At 43.0% G+C, this 15,519-nt stretch overlaps 1 protein-coding gene across 1 annotated transcript; it reads left to right on the top strand.

The window, feature by feature from the left end:
- Window positions 1–7,475: 7,475 nt before the first annotated feature.
- LOC117644524 lies at window positions 7,476–15,353 on the top strand. The gene is made up of 3 exons (XM_034384066.1): window positions 7,476–7,504; window positions 11,050–11,175; window positions 14,799–15,353. The coding sequence occupies exons 1-3, from the start codon at window positions 7,487–7,489 to the stop codon at window positions 15,213–15,215; spliced, it is 561 nt and encodes a 186-aa protein (XP_034239957.1). The 5' UTR covers window positions 7,476–7,486; the 3' UTR covers window positions 15,216–15,353.
- Window positions 15,354–15,519: the final 166 nt, after the last annotated feature.

Genomic DNA, 15,519 nt, shown 5'->3' with positions numbered 1-15,519 from the left:
ATTTTTGATTGCAAAACGGCGATCTTTTCAGAAAAGTGCGCTCTACTTGATGATGTACATAAAATGACGATCCGACGCATTGCCTATTTTCCAGGGGCGTACAATCCCGTTTTTATCCTCTAAATCCAACATGTTCCTGCGTTTCGAAGGTGTTGGAGTCGTCCGATCGGATTTTTTGGGTCACCATTCGACGCGCCTGATCAAAACCTTTCAAAAATTGTCTCGAGCGTCGAAATCGGTTTGGTTGCCTACTGTACAGGAGCAAAAAACCACTGAAATTTGACGGAAAAGTGCATTTTTGTGATACAAAATATCTGGTTTGGCATCTGGTCGGATTTTTTGTGTTGCTATTTGACGCGCCTGGTCAAAATCTTTCGATACCCGTCTCAGACGTCCAAATCCGGTGGGTTGCCTATCCTCTAGACGAATTTTTCGACATTCGACATTTTTTGCTTGTAGGGTCGGCAACCCACCGGATTTGGACGTCTGCGACGGCTATCGAAAGTTTTTGACCAGACGCGAGAAATTGCACCACAAAAAATCCGACCAGATGCCAAACCAGATATTTTGTATCACAAAAGTGCACTTTTCCGGCAAATTTCAGTGGTTTTTTGCTCCTGTACAGTAGGCAACCAAACCGATTTCGACGCTCGAGACAATTTTTGAAAGGTTTTGATCAGGCGCGTCGAATGGTGCCCCAAGCAATCCGATCGGACGACTCAAACACGTTCGAAACGCAGGAACATGTTGGATTAAGGGGCTTAAAACGAGATTGTACGCCCCTGGAAAATAGGCAATGCGTTGGATCGTCATGTTATGTACGTCATCGAGTAAAACGCACTTTTCCGAAAAGATTACCGTTTTGCAATCGAAAATCGGACAAAGACTGCGGAAACAGCATCGATTTTAGTAAACCAGTCTATTTTCAATTTTTCTTTAAAGTTCAGGTGCGTTGATGGACCCCTAAAAATGGTCCAACTCTAATCATATTTGTATCAAAATTTATGATTTTACACCTACTTTCAGAATCTGGACGGCGCTCCTCAATTTTTGAAACTTTAAAAAAAAGTGGGCCACCCTACGTCTAGGGAACTCCCAAGGGGAAGCACCTTGGGGAACGTCCTAGCATAGCGTCAGCTAGCTCTTTAGACAAACATGAAGAGCAAGAGCCGCTTCCGCTGATGTTTAATTAGATCATGTTTTCGATTTGGAGTCGATTGGTGCGGTCAGAATTCAATTTAGACCACAAGTTCACGGAGCATGAGACGTGCTCGACAAGCACGGAACGAGTTTTGCTGACTGGGTGTCCTTCTAAAGGCGCACACACCGGTGTACCACACTGTTCGGGATTATTTTGTGAAATTACGACTAGTTGTCTGTTAAATCTGTACCACGAACTGCTCGTAAATTTCAAAAACGATCCGATCATCCATCTTTTTCTCGTCAATTTACAAATATATTCTTAAACCATCAAACTTAATCCTAAAATTTTGGTCGTTTCAGGCATTTTTTCTTCCTATATTAGTAAGGAAACAACGGACGAAAACGCATTTTTCAGACTTGCTTTTACAATCATGCTTGTAAATTTACAATTTCACCTGTAAAATTAAGAAGCAGTTTGTAAAATGAAGAACAGGTTGTCAATTTACAATTTACTTTGTAAAAAAACAGTGCAGTTCGTGGTACATATTTAACAGGCAACTATTCATAAAAGTGAGCTTGATTTGTAAGAAAACAAATATACGCGTGAATAGTCGTAAGAAAACGATTTTAGCAGTAAAACTACTATCTTTCGTCAGTAACATTAAGATTTCATCGTAAAATTACGAATTTATTCCTAAATTTATGAGTAAAGTTTGTCGAAAATATGACAATTGTTCATTTCATGAATCTTGTAGTTATTTTACGAATTATTCTTTGTAAAATTACAACACTAATTGTTGGGATTACTGTTGTAAAATAACGACTTTTCTTAACAGTGCAAGCAAACATTTTACCAATTGCACATTCTATTGAACGGTTGGCAAAAACAAAACCCATTTCCTAAATCCATTTACATGGGCACATTTCTTGCACCCATTTGATTGAGTCCAACCCATTCTTGCGGGTGCAACCCATGTAATGGGTGTTTGAAAAGTACTCATTTGTATGGATTGTACCCATAAAGGGTCTGAACCATTACAAAGTGTCCAAACTCGGACAAGGCTTGTCATTATTTCTATTTATTTCGCTCGATCCACTTCCATTCCAATTTTGCCTGCGGTCCAGTGTTTTGTATTAACAACGAACTAGTTCCTTTTCTGTCTTCATTTGCATCAGATTTTGGCTTACCTCAGGTAACGGAATGTTACGCAGGTGCTCGATAAAGCCGTACGTGTTGTCAACCCTATCGGATTTGTCTGATATTTACACCCTTAAAACCTTACAAATTATTTTGAGCATACACAAGTACAAACTAATTTACTTTGTCATACGCAGAAATAGTTATTTATTTACGAAGTATTTTCTTTGTAGGCGTACGTATGCTCAAAATACTTTGTTACAGCAAACTGCTTTGCCTGATCTCGTAACGTCTGAAATAGTTTGTAAGGTTTCCTCAGTGTAGTGGGTGCGTTTCCTTCTCAATTACCAGGCGCTTGACAGAATATCAAGTCCCTTAATTGTCTCTGTCCAGTCTGTGTAGCCCTGCTTTTCACTCTGTCTTAGCTTTTGGCATTTGTAGAAAGTATTATCTTCCAGGTTTTCGTGCCAGGTGACAGATTTGGCTCGCTTGTGTTAAACTGATTGAGAAATAATGATTTGATCTGCTACGGATACATGCGGAAGTTAAGGGTCTTTCGGAGAAGATCAACAGTGGTCAAACTAAAGCGTAGTATTACCCTCTGTTTTCAAGCGCAATCAGTTTACGCTCGCTTGGAATCAAGTGTAACAGGCTCATGCGCCAAGATTCCCCCTATCTGAATGCATGGGGGAATTTCCATAGTATGCTTCATTTCAAGCGTACACTCCCAGACTCGTATTGACCTTTTTTCTCTCCATATTGACTTTTTGTCCTTTGTTCAGCATTGGACCTCCTGTTGACGCTCCTTGCGCTGAAACAATTGAGTTCCCGAGCTGAAAGATTTACGCTTCGTGGCCAAGTCGTCTGGGCCGATAATTAACGCTGGATGAAGGGGCGGCCTTCAGGGGTGGTAGTGTGCGGTACCGGGCCCCACACCATTCACTCTTCCGTCATGGCCACGCCAGGGCGCTGGGCGCGTCGTCAGCGGCCTCACATGCGGCACGGCCTCCAGGATGGCGATTTGGGACAGTTGCAGCACGGCCTCCAGGATGGCGATTTGGGACAGTTGCAGCACGGCCTCCAGGATGGCGATTTGAGACAGTTGCAGCACGGCCTCCAGGATGGCGATTTGGGACAGTTGCAGCACGGCCTCCAGGATGGCGATGTGGGACAGCTGCAGGACGGCCTTCAGGACGGCGATGTGGGACAGCTGCAGCACGGCCTCCTGGATGGCGATGTGGGACAGCTGCAGCACGGCCTCCAAGATGGCGATGTGGGACAGCTGCAGCGTGCGATGCTGCTCGCCTTGAAGACCATGGGTATGGATTGTGATTCAATGAATCTGACTTCATACTAGCCAGGGGCCCCAGTCAAAAAAAATTACGACGGGCACAGCTTGAGCCAACCCGGGCACAATCTGGGCGTGCGCGGGCTCAGCACGGGGGTACAGCGCATCATCCGAGGGCAGCTGCCTACCTTCAGGCTGATATGTGCGGCGGTTTGCCTATCTTCAGGCTACCCATACTGTAAGCCCGACGGAGGTTCATGACCTGCGTAACCACCCCCTGGGCACGCGCCCGGTGTCAACTGATTTATTTACTGAAGAAAAGCCGCGCCCTGGTCATTGAAGATGCAAATGGATCGCCTGGAAGTCTGAGAAGCGACTGTAGTCATTATGTCCTAATTACGTTATGTTCCATTCTGTCTAGATGTCACATCAGCCCAGGCCTTGGTTCGCTCCCGAGCTAGCCCTGATGGTAGCCGGGGGTCTACAGTCCTTGATCCCCAACAAGTGCTTGACCCGAAAAGTTGCCCCGGGAGAAGGGGATGGGGTTTCTCGTTTGAACTGGTTCTGCAAAGGGTCGGGGCTGGTTGTTGCAGCGTGGGTCGAAGTCTTTGGCGGTTTATTAACTGTCCTTGCTGGAAAAGGTTGTAAACTGCTAAACTAGGGGTACGCGCCGTTGGGCGTGTAGTGTGGCAGAGCGATGTGAATTGACAAAGTTTGAGCACTTCGGACTTTGCTTGAGTAGACGAAATGTGCAACTTATGGGCTCATATTTAGTGATATGTAGGTCTGGGGTCAATGGAAGTGATTTTCGTTACCAGCACACTAAAAACCGTTAAGATTCATCATGAAGGTGCATCGTGAATTTCCATAGTGCTTCTGAAAATCGACAGAGGTCCTCCTAAGAATTTACGAAGGTTTTTATAAGCAGAATTTCGTAAATTAACGAAAGAACCGTTGGCAATTTTTTTTTTTTTCGGAAGGATGCGAACATTAACTTTTTCAGTGTTCTTTCACGCATGCAGAGGACGGTGCGGCGCGCGTAGGTGCTGCCCGGCTGGCCCACAGCGCGTGGATCGTGTTCCACGGCGGCAACGTGACGGCGTTGCTGAGCGCGCTCCTGGGCGCGCAGTGCCTGCTCGACGCCGTGGCGCACCTGGGCACACACCGCAGCACGCTCTCCGTCATGAACGCCTCCATGGTGCTGACCGGCGCGTGCTACCAGCGCTTCTGGGCGCGCGACCGCCACCTGCTGCGCGAACTCATCGAGGACCTTATCGTGCTGACGGCCCGGCTTGAGCGGCAGCTCCAGGACCAGGTAGCCGGCGATGGCAGTGATTGGTCTCCTCGCTGGAAACTATAGGAGCGTTCCATGCTAGTTCGACCACTTACATAGGTCACCATTTCAGAATAAAATGCAATTTTTTGGCATGAGAAAATATGCTGTGCAAAATATTAAGTTGATCGAACGAGTAGTTCCTGAGGTGTGAGTATTTAAATTTTCACCAGATTGTAAGTGGCGTTGGTGAAATTGCATGTTTCCACATTTTCCACCCAGGTTTCAATACTTTCCCAGCGATGGCGATTCCAGAGACCGTTCCTTCAAGGAAAATCTCTGAAAATCCAGAATTAACGACGGGATTTTCACTGTAAACCGCTTACGGACGGCATCTTTTGTCACGCACAAAAGTGCTGGGTTAGCCTACTTCAGACTGAACAGTCACACTCTGATACACGGAAATACTCTCCACTGATTACACGATTACAATGTCTCTAAAAGGTACAGAAAATTCCGTCAATTTTTTGCCAAGATTCATTGTAGCCCTCTTATCAATATTCTCCGCAGGACCGTACGGAGAATACTCTAAGGTCGTACGAAGAGAATTGACAAGATGGCTACAGAGAATTACAACATACACTGTTAGAAATTCTGTCGTAAATTAGCGACAAAAAGTTGCTAATTTTCATAGCGACGGAAATCGTTCTGAAACTACTTCGTCGTAACTGAACGACTAAAAAATTATTTCTCTACGACAATGTCGTAATCGCAATTACATATTTTGACACCTGAAATCCCCGGAAAGTTGGTGAAAAGTTACAATTTTGCTCACTTATTTACGATTTGCGTCGTTCATTTACGATTCATAACGCAAATTTACGACAAGAGTCGTAAATGTATGACTTAAGTCATAACTGCACGACATGTTCCAAAGATAATTTACGACTGTTCGTAAACTTACGATTAAGTCGTAAAATTACGACATAATTCGTTTGAAAACGAAACGTGTCGCTACCAAAATTAGCGACAAATCTGTCGTACATTTACGACTCAAGTCGTATGTTTACGACTTGAGTCGTAAGAAAATATGTCGTTTTAAAACGGCATAATTGTTCTACAAAATGTCGTAAATTTACGATTATTTTTAACAGTGTAGCTGATTACAGAATTTTCCGCAGCTTTTTGCCACAGTGTATTGGAACCATATAGGGTATGTAGGTATACTTAAGCGCGCAACAGCATAAGTTTGTCTCAAAGTAAGGAAATAAGCCTAAAAATTCGATGTCCGATTTTACCAAACCCCTGAGGTGCTCGGTTCTACCCGGCCTTGACCCTTTACACTTAGAGGCTAGAGATGGGCATCGCATAGAAATATATCGATATCAAAAATATCGATATTAAATCATTACGATATATCGATAGTCGATATATCAGAAAGAAAATATCGATAAACCGATATATCGAGAAAATATCGTATAAGCCGTTTTAGAGCGGGAAATCCTGCAAAATCAAGCCTTCCCTGACTAATAAGCACGGCTAAGACAGTTGTGTGACTCTACTTTTCAATAAAATACCTCAAAATCTGCAAAATTTGGCATTTTTAAGGTCTGAAGACAAGAGTTAGCCTCAAAATTCGTATGTTTGAGCGTCAACTACCTGCTGAAAATGCCTAAAATGCACATATATCGGTTGTATACGATAAAGGGTCTTTAGTGTCGATTATCGATAATATCGTATGGAAAAATATTGATGCAAAATTTCGATATATCGTTTGGAAAATATCGATATCATATTCCCCATCTCTATTGGCCCCGAAGCATGCGTTTGTAAGCATGCGTTCGCAAGAGTGTACTTTGCACACACTACAGTTTTGTGTGCTGGCTGAGAGCTGACATCCGTGGTATCATCCTGCAGACGTACGCGCGGCGGACGGCGTTCCTCATCTCACTGGGGCGCTCGGCCCTGGCGCTGAACGTCCCCGTGGCTCTCGTGTTCATAGTGTCGTGGCCCCTCGTGACCGGACGCCTTACCCTCAGCTACATGTACCTGCCCGGCTCGACCGGCACCTGGCAGGACTGGGTACTGTTCGTGTCGCAGTACGGACTCCAGTCTCTGGCCATCACCTGCTCCGGCTTTTCTGTCGCGGGGCTGCAGGCAAGGCTTGAAAACTGCACGCGGGAATTTATCACTGAATGTTAGAACGGCTAGAGTAAGGTAGTAGGTGTACGCGAGGGGTCATCAGCTTGCATATAACTTCGTCTTCGTACACAGGATCCATAATACTTTTATATTACTCCTATTTTACCGCTTAAAGTTCGTAAATATTACCGAATAAACTACTCAAAGCATAGGTCGTATGAAAATTCAGCTAAAAAACGGTAATATGGGACGTATATTACCATATATTACTGTATTACTTCGTACATGCGCGATAGGAGTTGACGACCCCTCGGGTGTACGCCAGACCGCGCAAGCAATGAGTGAAGCACTACTCTGTGATAAGGGATTCAAATAAAGGGTTCATGATCGAAATTACCCATATTTGTCTTGCAATTGGGGCTGTCTTGCAATTGGGGCATTCCTGACCCAATTAGCAGGCCGCGTAGGTGACCATCGCCGAATTCGTCCCTTGTGTGCTCAAATGATACCTACCACTACGGTAAGATGCCCCTAAGTTTTTAAGATCGAATCATGAATACTTCCGGAGATATCGCATTTGAAAATTTTCTCCAAAATTTCTTTTTGCGCGAATTCACTGTTATCCAAGTTGCAATACTTTCAACACAAAAACGTGCGATGATATCCGAAATGTGATTCCCACGAATCATTGCTCCTGAGAAGCAATGACTTCTGTATCGCACAACATTCTGCAATGATCATAGCAACTTTCTGCAATGAAAATCGGAATTATTGCAAAACACTGCGATGATGACAACGCAAAATCTGGAATCATTGCAGTTTTTTGCAATGATCATTGCAAAATTCTGCGATACTGTAGCTCATCACACCTTTTAGCAATGATCATCACAGAAAAGTGCGATGAAATTTGTATTGCGCAGAAAGTGCGGTCTGTATCGCAAGTGAAATAACAGTGTTCGTCCTGCTTCGAAACTCTTTGACCCAGAAGGCCGAGATCATCATATTTCTCGTCAAAATGAACAAGGAATCCGAATCCGTCGCCCAAAGTTACCTACGATCGAGTGTAGTGGTCAAAAATTGATTTCAAACGTAAAATTTAATTCTTTTGGGGGCTTAACTTCAAAGCAAAAATGGCAAGCGGGTCTAAACTTTAACTTCCTTGTAGTGGAAAATGTTCCTTAAGACTTCCTCTAAGCAACTGCGGCTCGAAAAAGTTGGATATAGGTCTGAATCAGACGCCACAGCGCGAAAAAGCGAGCAAATTTTAGTGAATTTCGTCGACTTTCATCAATTGTGTGCGGCGCTGTGCGCGCCGTGCGGTAGGCAACCGCTCTTACACTTGTGCAGCCTCGGCTCTTCTATGCCTTCCCTGCGCCTGGACCCTGCTCCCCCCCCCCTCCCTCGTCCTTTTTCCTCTTTGACCCTTCCTCCCCCGCCCTTTTTCTCTCAGCTCACTCCTCCCCCACCCTCTTCCTCCCTGCTCACCCCTCGCCCATTCTCCAATACCTGACAGCCTCTGTGCCCTTGATGGCATTTGACCAGTCTGATATTCTACTTGAGGAGGATCAACAGGGTTGGTTAAAGACCTAAAAACATTTTTGCAGTTTATTTTATATTTTTAACATACTACACTGTAAAAGTTAATATCCGGAATAAACGACGGACCCTTCGGCAAAATAATTGCCAACGGTTCCTTCGTTAATTTACGAAGCTCTTCGTATATTTACAAAAACCTTCGTTAATTTTTTGAAAAATCTCTGCTGATTTTACAATCACAATGGAAATTTACGAATTACCTTCGTAAATCTACAAAGATCCTTCGTAAATTTACAGGGAACCTTCGTTTACAAACAAAGAACCTTCGTTCATATACAGAGATTCTTCGTAATTATACGTCTGGAATTAACGACGGATCCTTCGGCAAAAAAATTGCCAACACTTCCTTCGTTTATTTACGAAGGTCCGCTGTAGATTTACGAAGACCCGTCGTAGATTAACGAAGCCCATCGTAAATTTACGAAGCCCTTCGTAAATTTACAACAGATTTTGTAAATTTACGATTTTTCTTCGTAAATTTACAAAGAACCTTCGTAAATTAACGACGAACATACGTTGACTTACAAAAGTTCCCGTAGGAAAGAAACATTTACAGTGCACTTTTGGACATTCCCAAAAACCCTTCGGAAAATATTCCGTCGTAAATTCACAACATATTTTTTACAGTGTATGAAAATTTGTCACATTTTGAATCATTTTTACACCCTTATCAGTGTATTCAAAGTTACAAATTAAATTTTCTAAATGGTAGATCTTTTACGTCGAGCAAGTTTTCTTATTACTGAAATATGTTGACTTGCCAGCTGAAACTTGGAGATAGTCAAGTCTACTAAATCAATATTACAAATAATGTCATGAACTGGGGCTTTGCAGCCCAAGATGTTTTCAAAAAATGAGGAAACGGTTGCTGGTAAGAGTGGTGCCTAAAGGGAGACTTCTGCTTCCAAGTTTTCTGCATCAAAGTCAGTAACCAAAGTCACAAAAATTTTTGACTCAACCTGGACGATGGATGTTGCAAGCTTACCATTGCAACTATGGTTTTGACAGTGCCTCAAATTCCGTCATATGGAGATTATCCGTGAGAAGTGGCATAAAAGCACCAACTACCTTTAATCCCACAAAATAGAGCTTTTCATGTTGGCAAAGTTTGAACATGCTAGTGCAATTTTTGTACTGCGCTGCGCACCCATCTGTCAAGTACACAACCTCAGTTGAAGGAAAATTTTCATGTTCGTACTTCATTGTTTTTTCTTGATACAGTCGCACCTGGTTGGGTCACACATGCTTAATCCTCAGAAGCACAAGCTCTTTGATATAAGTTTGCCACTATCAACTGGATCTTTCAAATAAATAACCACTGGATGTTTTGTTACACCTTTCATTGACCAATGGTGCTTTTGAGCAGCATCTTAAACAACAGAAGAATAATTATTTCATACTAAAATCCATAAGTATGAGGGCTGTAGAGCTTTTAAGATTGTCTTTCATGAATTTGATGAACTCAGATTGTTGACGACATACAAAGTCATGACGAACAAGATTTTTAAGGGAAGATGCCAAAACATCATTGACTTCACTCACTTTCTCTGCTTTAGTTGTCATTCCTTTCGGTCGATGACCATTGCTTGTACTCGCTGTAAACCAACAACACTAGAAGTGTTGCCTCAAATACTGTGGCAAGCTTCAAAAAAGTCTCTTCTTTTTTTCGCCAAGATTCTCCGCAGGACCCCATAGTATTTTCCGTAGGATCTCACAGTGTTCTCCGTAGGATTAAGTAGTCTTCCATAAGACTGCACGGTCCTGCGGAGAATATTGACAAGGGGGCTACGGATATTATCACAAGTTGATTACAGAATTTCCTGTAGCTTTTTGGCACAGTGAAGGATTAACGCCCTCACACGAAGGTAAAAAGTCGATTGTGGGTCACTTTTTTGAAAAATGCATATTTAAAATATTTATGTTGAACAAGTAGCCAAAGTAGCAGTAAGACGTTTAAAAATGATCCCTTGACTACGTTTTGCAGCATAGCCGCAAGGTCTGTCACCCTCGTTTACTGAGCTATACGGCTGTTTTAGCCCACAATTGATTTCTGGAACTAATTGTGGGTCAGCAATTTTTAAAGCTACCCGTGCATCACACACTAAATGCTTATGGACTTTATGTCCATTACTATGGCCGTTTTTGTGTATACTGAAGTTATGTACAAATTTGTTCATAACTTAGGTACAATTTTGAAAATACTTAGGCACAATATGGAAAAATTGTCCCTTATTTATGTATAAATTTGTACAAAACTTCCGAATGCACAAAAACGGCCATAGCTATGGACAATAAAAGTACATAAACATTTAGTGTGCAAACCTGGAACAATCTTTTCCAAACTTACGTTGACTCATTGTCTTACACCTATTACACACCTAAATCGGCAAGATGCCCATGTCTACAGTAAATGTTGCGTGCATGGTATGTACTACCTAATATTTATTCCAAATACACTGTGTGTGCCAGGTAGTGCATGTGACGCTAGCACTGGTGTCCGCTGCGTTGCTCCGCACCTTGGCGCTCGCTGTCAAGAATGCCCACTGCCGCGCGCAGCTGCACTCGGTGCTGGACGACCACCGCGCCCTTCTTCTGGTGCGTGAAAAAAGAAACTTAAAAAAAAAAATCAATGCAAATGCATGGTGTTCCGGGAAGTGAAATTTCGAACGTGTAGGCACACAGTTGGAGACATCAATATATTAATTTCGACGTGTATTTTCATGCTACATTCATTGGCCAGAAGTCTATTTTCATTGATCATTGAATTGAGTGCATGAGTTTTTTTTTAGGGGTTCCGACGAAGGAGGACCCCTATTGTTTTTGACGGCTCAGATTCTTATTTTTTTTCCGGTACCCTCTGATTGGAAAATGGATCCCGCCAAATTACTCGTTATCATAATCAAATAAAAATTCCTGAAAATTTCAAAAATTTATCGTGAGAATTTAACGTGAACGACTAAAACATAAATTTGCAACAATCAAGCACCCTTATCCGTTCACATTTTCCAGAAACGTTTCAAAGAGAAAATGTGCCACTCCTCAAATCTAAACCTCCTGCCTCATCAAAGTGACAAGAAATCGTCTGTGCTCTGAGAAAATGGTTAAAACATGAAAAAATAGTCTCCATGGCAACGACACGGTGCCATCGTACCAACTGTCAAAATTTAAAGTCGCTGATAAAAAGAAATAAAAACGCCGTGAAATTCGAAAATGCCAATGCTAACGCATCGCACGGTGTCCCGACATTGGAACATCTTTGAAGTATGTCAGTAAAAAGTTCGTAGCAGAAAAGACGCAATAAATTAATTTTCGGGGGTTGGCAACAATTTTCTCGGCGTCTGCGCCCTTTCGAAAATCGCGAGGCTGAAAACACGAGTAGTCGCGCATTGAAACTGCCCCTACATTGTTGCTGAGGTTGGATTGTTTGGCTTGCTTTTAAGGGGAGGTTCTGGTGAAAATGCATTTTTCTCCTAAATAGGTCCCACTGTGAAAATTTGTTAAAAATTTGATGTCTTATCAAGTATTTATTAAAAATTTTCATTGGGGAGGCACATTCTATGCCCTGAATCCAGTCGCAGAGCCTTTTTCTCCCATTTAGGCTGTAACTTTAAAAATCTTCTTGCGCATACTATTTTGTCGTAAAAGGTTGGCTTAGACATTTTTCACTTCTTCGATTCATTTTTTTAAAATGCCGGCATGCCCATCTCAAAATGTCAATTGCATTTTTATTCGCAAGCTTTCTAACCAAGCATTTCACTAAAATTGATCAAAAATGTACAAAATAGACAAATTTTAGGGACTTTTCAGCTTAAAAAGCTAATAATTAATAATATAATGGAAGTTTTGAGCTCTGCATGGGGTTACCCCAGCAGGTATACAGTCCCACCAGGTATAATCCCAACAGGTATAATCCCAACAGGTATAATTCCCACCAGGTATAATTCCCACCAGATATACACTATTTAATTTTAATGTTATTTACACGGATTCCCAACAAGTATAAATCCCAGCAGATATACACCCATTTTATTTACCTTCTTTGGAATTAATTTGCACGGCACGCTAGTTGAACAGCGCCTCTCTGTTTCTAAAGTCGCGAAGCCCCAGGTAGATTTTCTTCTCATCTAATGGCCGAATTTGCAACGTCTGTTGGACCTTTATTCGTTTTCCTTTAGAAGACGTCTGCAAACAGACAAACATTGGACGAACCTAGTGTTGCTCCTGCCCCTGTATACAGTAGCGCAACTTGAATAACGATTGAAACGCGAGTTGCGTACCCGGCCGAACAAGCAAGATTGATTATGTGACTTTCTAAGGTGGCTAAAACGGCCCCTACGCACGGAATCACCCACCCGCTAGCGAAGGCAGTTTCATTGGGAGTGCAATTCCTGCAGGGAATGCGCTCGAGTCGAAGCTGTCATCATGCCCCATTGTAATCAGTCATTTAGTTGTTTTTCTTCTAATGTATTCCTGGTGAGAATTATACCTATTGGGATGTATACCTGGTGGGAATTGTACTTGCTGAGACACAAAAAAATCTAATATTAATACGTGTATATCTGGTGGGATTTATACTTGCTGGGAATCCGCGTATAGATAAATAAAATAAAATAGTGTATATCTGTTGGGAATTATACCTGGTGGGATTATACCTGGTGGGACTGTATACCTGCTGACATCACCTCCTATGCATGCCGGAATCTTTTGAAAATGAGTCGAAGAAGTGAAAAATGTCAAGGTCAACCTTTTACGACAAAATAGTATGCGCAAGGAGATTTTTTAAGATACAGCCAAAATAGGCTCAAAAAGACTCTTCGACTGGGTTTACAGCCTGGCATGTGCCTTTAAAAGTCAAATTTTAGTCTCCCCAATGAAAAATTTTATATTCCGAACAAATTATGACTGTAGGATCCATTCGGAAAATGGCAAGATTTTCACCGGAACCTCCCCTTAAAGGCTGCGGATCTCTTGTGATGCTTTCCTCAATTCTGTAACCAGCACGACGGTTGGTTTGACAAACTTTACAAACTCGGGAGGGGTGGTTTCGGAACGCGGATGACTTTCGTTTGACGAACATGAGCACTGTAAATCGCGAGATCGCGAGATGGACTGAGATGGTCATTGTGTTAACTGAATCAGGTTTGGGGATGTAAAAATACCGGTAGGATTCAAAGTTACGTAAATAACGGCAACATTAACGTGATTAACGTTTAGACGACAGACTTCAAATTGATTTCCACAACCGGAACACCGTGCAATGCGTTAGCATTGGATTTTTTTTCATTTCACGCCTTTTTCACTGTTGAAATATGGAGACCGTTTTTTAGTTACGTGTTTTTTTTTCATGTTTTTATTTTTTTTTGTTTTGTGAGGAGGTTTTATGAAGTTTAGAGTGTGGAACGTCTGTATTTTGTTGCGATGCACATTTCGTGTTCGAAGGGTTCTCGCAAAATGTGAACAGAAGAGAGAGTTTGCATTGTTGCAGTTTTATGTTTTATTAAATATCTCAAAATCTCGTCGATTATTTTTTTGGCGGAACATTTATTGTGTTATCACAAATAATTTTTTTTCGGTTTGGGGCCGTTATTGATAGGATGAAATAAACAACAATCAAACACGAGATTATTGGCCCTCAAACTCAAACTCAAAAGCAGCAGGGGTTCTCCGTCGGAACTCCTACACACTAAATTACTATGTAGGTTTTTCTGCGCGCCAATGCACGAAATTAGACATGCACTTCGTAACGCACAAATTCGTGCGTTGCGAAGTGCATGTTTAATTTCGTGCATTGGCGCGCTGAAAAACCTACATAGTAATTTAGTGTGTAAACACAACACTTGGTAGTTGCTTAGAAATGAACCAAGCTCTGCACTGAGAATCCAAACGCGATGGGTATAGCGTAAATTGGTGCAATGCAAAAGCATTGCACTTCATGTGCAATGCCTCCCCATTCCCATTCATTAGCATAGGGCCTTTTCGGCACGCATTGCGCGTAAGGTGCAATATGGCTATCGCATTGCACGTATGGTGCGATATCTCAGCTGCATTGCACCATGGTGCACGTATGCACACGTATGCACACGTGCTTTTCTCATAGCGTTTGGAATCTCAGTGAGTTTGTGGGTTCCTTCCATCAAAACGATCTGCCGAAAACCCCATCGGAGCGAGATCGGATCAAAAGTCCAGGTTTGGAAGGGTCTCAATTGTGTGTGCCCCAGGTGGTGGACCGCTTCAGCCGAGTGTTCGAAGAGCCGCTGTTCCACATGCACGCCGGCGCCCTGGCGTTCGCGCTGCTGGCCACCACCTCGTTGGTCAAGGGCCACCGCGACTTCTACGTGGTGGGCCTGCTGCCAACCTCCTTCGCCTATCCCACCATCATGGGGCTGGAGGGCGACCTGGTGCAGGAGGCGGGTGAACAGATGCTGTTGATGGCCTACGCCAGCCCGTGGCCAAGCCGGCTGTTCCAGGACGCTGCGGGGCTGGCCTTCAACAGGGACGTACTGGCTATCATGCTGCGCGCATCCAGACCCGTCAACCTCAAGGCCCGCTGGCTGGGGTCGCTGTCCCTCCACACTCTGCACCGTATCCTGGGCAGCTGGTACTCATTCACGCAGCTCTACATGGGACTCAGCTGACGTGCAGTACCATTATTTGGATTCCACTGCACCGTGCTTCGTCGGCCGAATTGCTTCAGAACCGAGAATACGTATAAATAGGCTAGTGGACTGCAAAGCGGCACTTAACAATCTCAAATAGAATCTCGGAAAAATTCTCGGAGTCGAATTGAGCCCAAAACAAAAGAAGGCCCTTCATTCAGACACATGATTAAAGGATCTTTTCGAGGATTTGAACGCCTAAATGCTGTCACACAAACTTCGCGTGTTTCGCTTCACTCTCGGACTCGAACCGAGTATTTGTGTAATAAGGTATTGAAGTTTG

The sequence above is a fragment of the Thrips palmi genome, unplaced genomic scaffold (assembly GCF_012932325.1).
Source record: "Thrips palmi isolate BJ-2018 unplaced genomic scaffold, TpBJ-2018v1 HiC_scaffold_18, whole genome shotgun sequence".
Taxonomy (NCBI): Eukaryota; Metazoa; Arthropoda; class Insecta; order Thysanoptera; family Thripidae; genus Thrips; species Thrips palmi.
Note: the sequence above shows the minus strand (reverse complement) of the source record. Positions and strands in the feature narration are given on the sequence as shown.

Bases quoted from the DNA above. Each gene is read 5' to 3' on its own strand.
- LOC117644524 (XM_034384066.1), top strand. The intron at 11,176-14,798 runs GTGCGTGAAAAA...TGTGTGCCCCAG, and splicing joins ACCACCGCGCCCTTCTTCTG to GTGGTGGACCGCTTCAGCCG.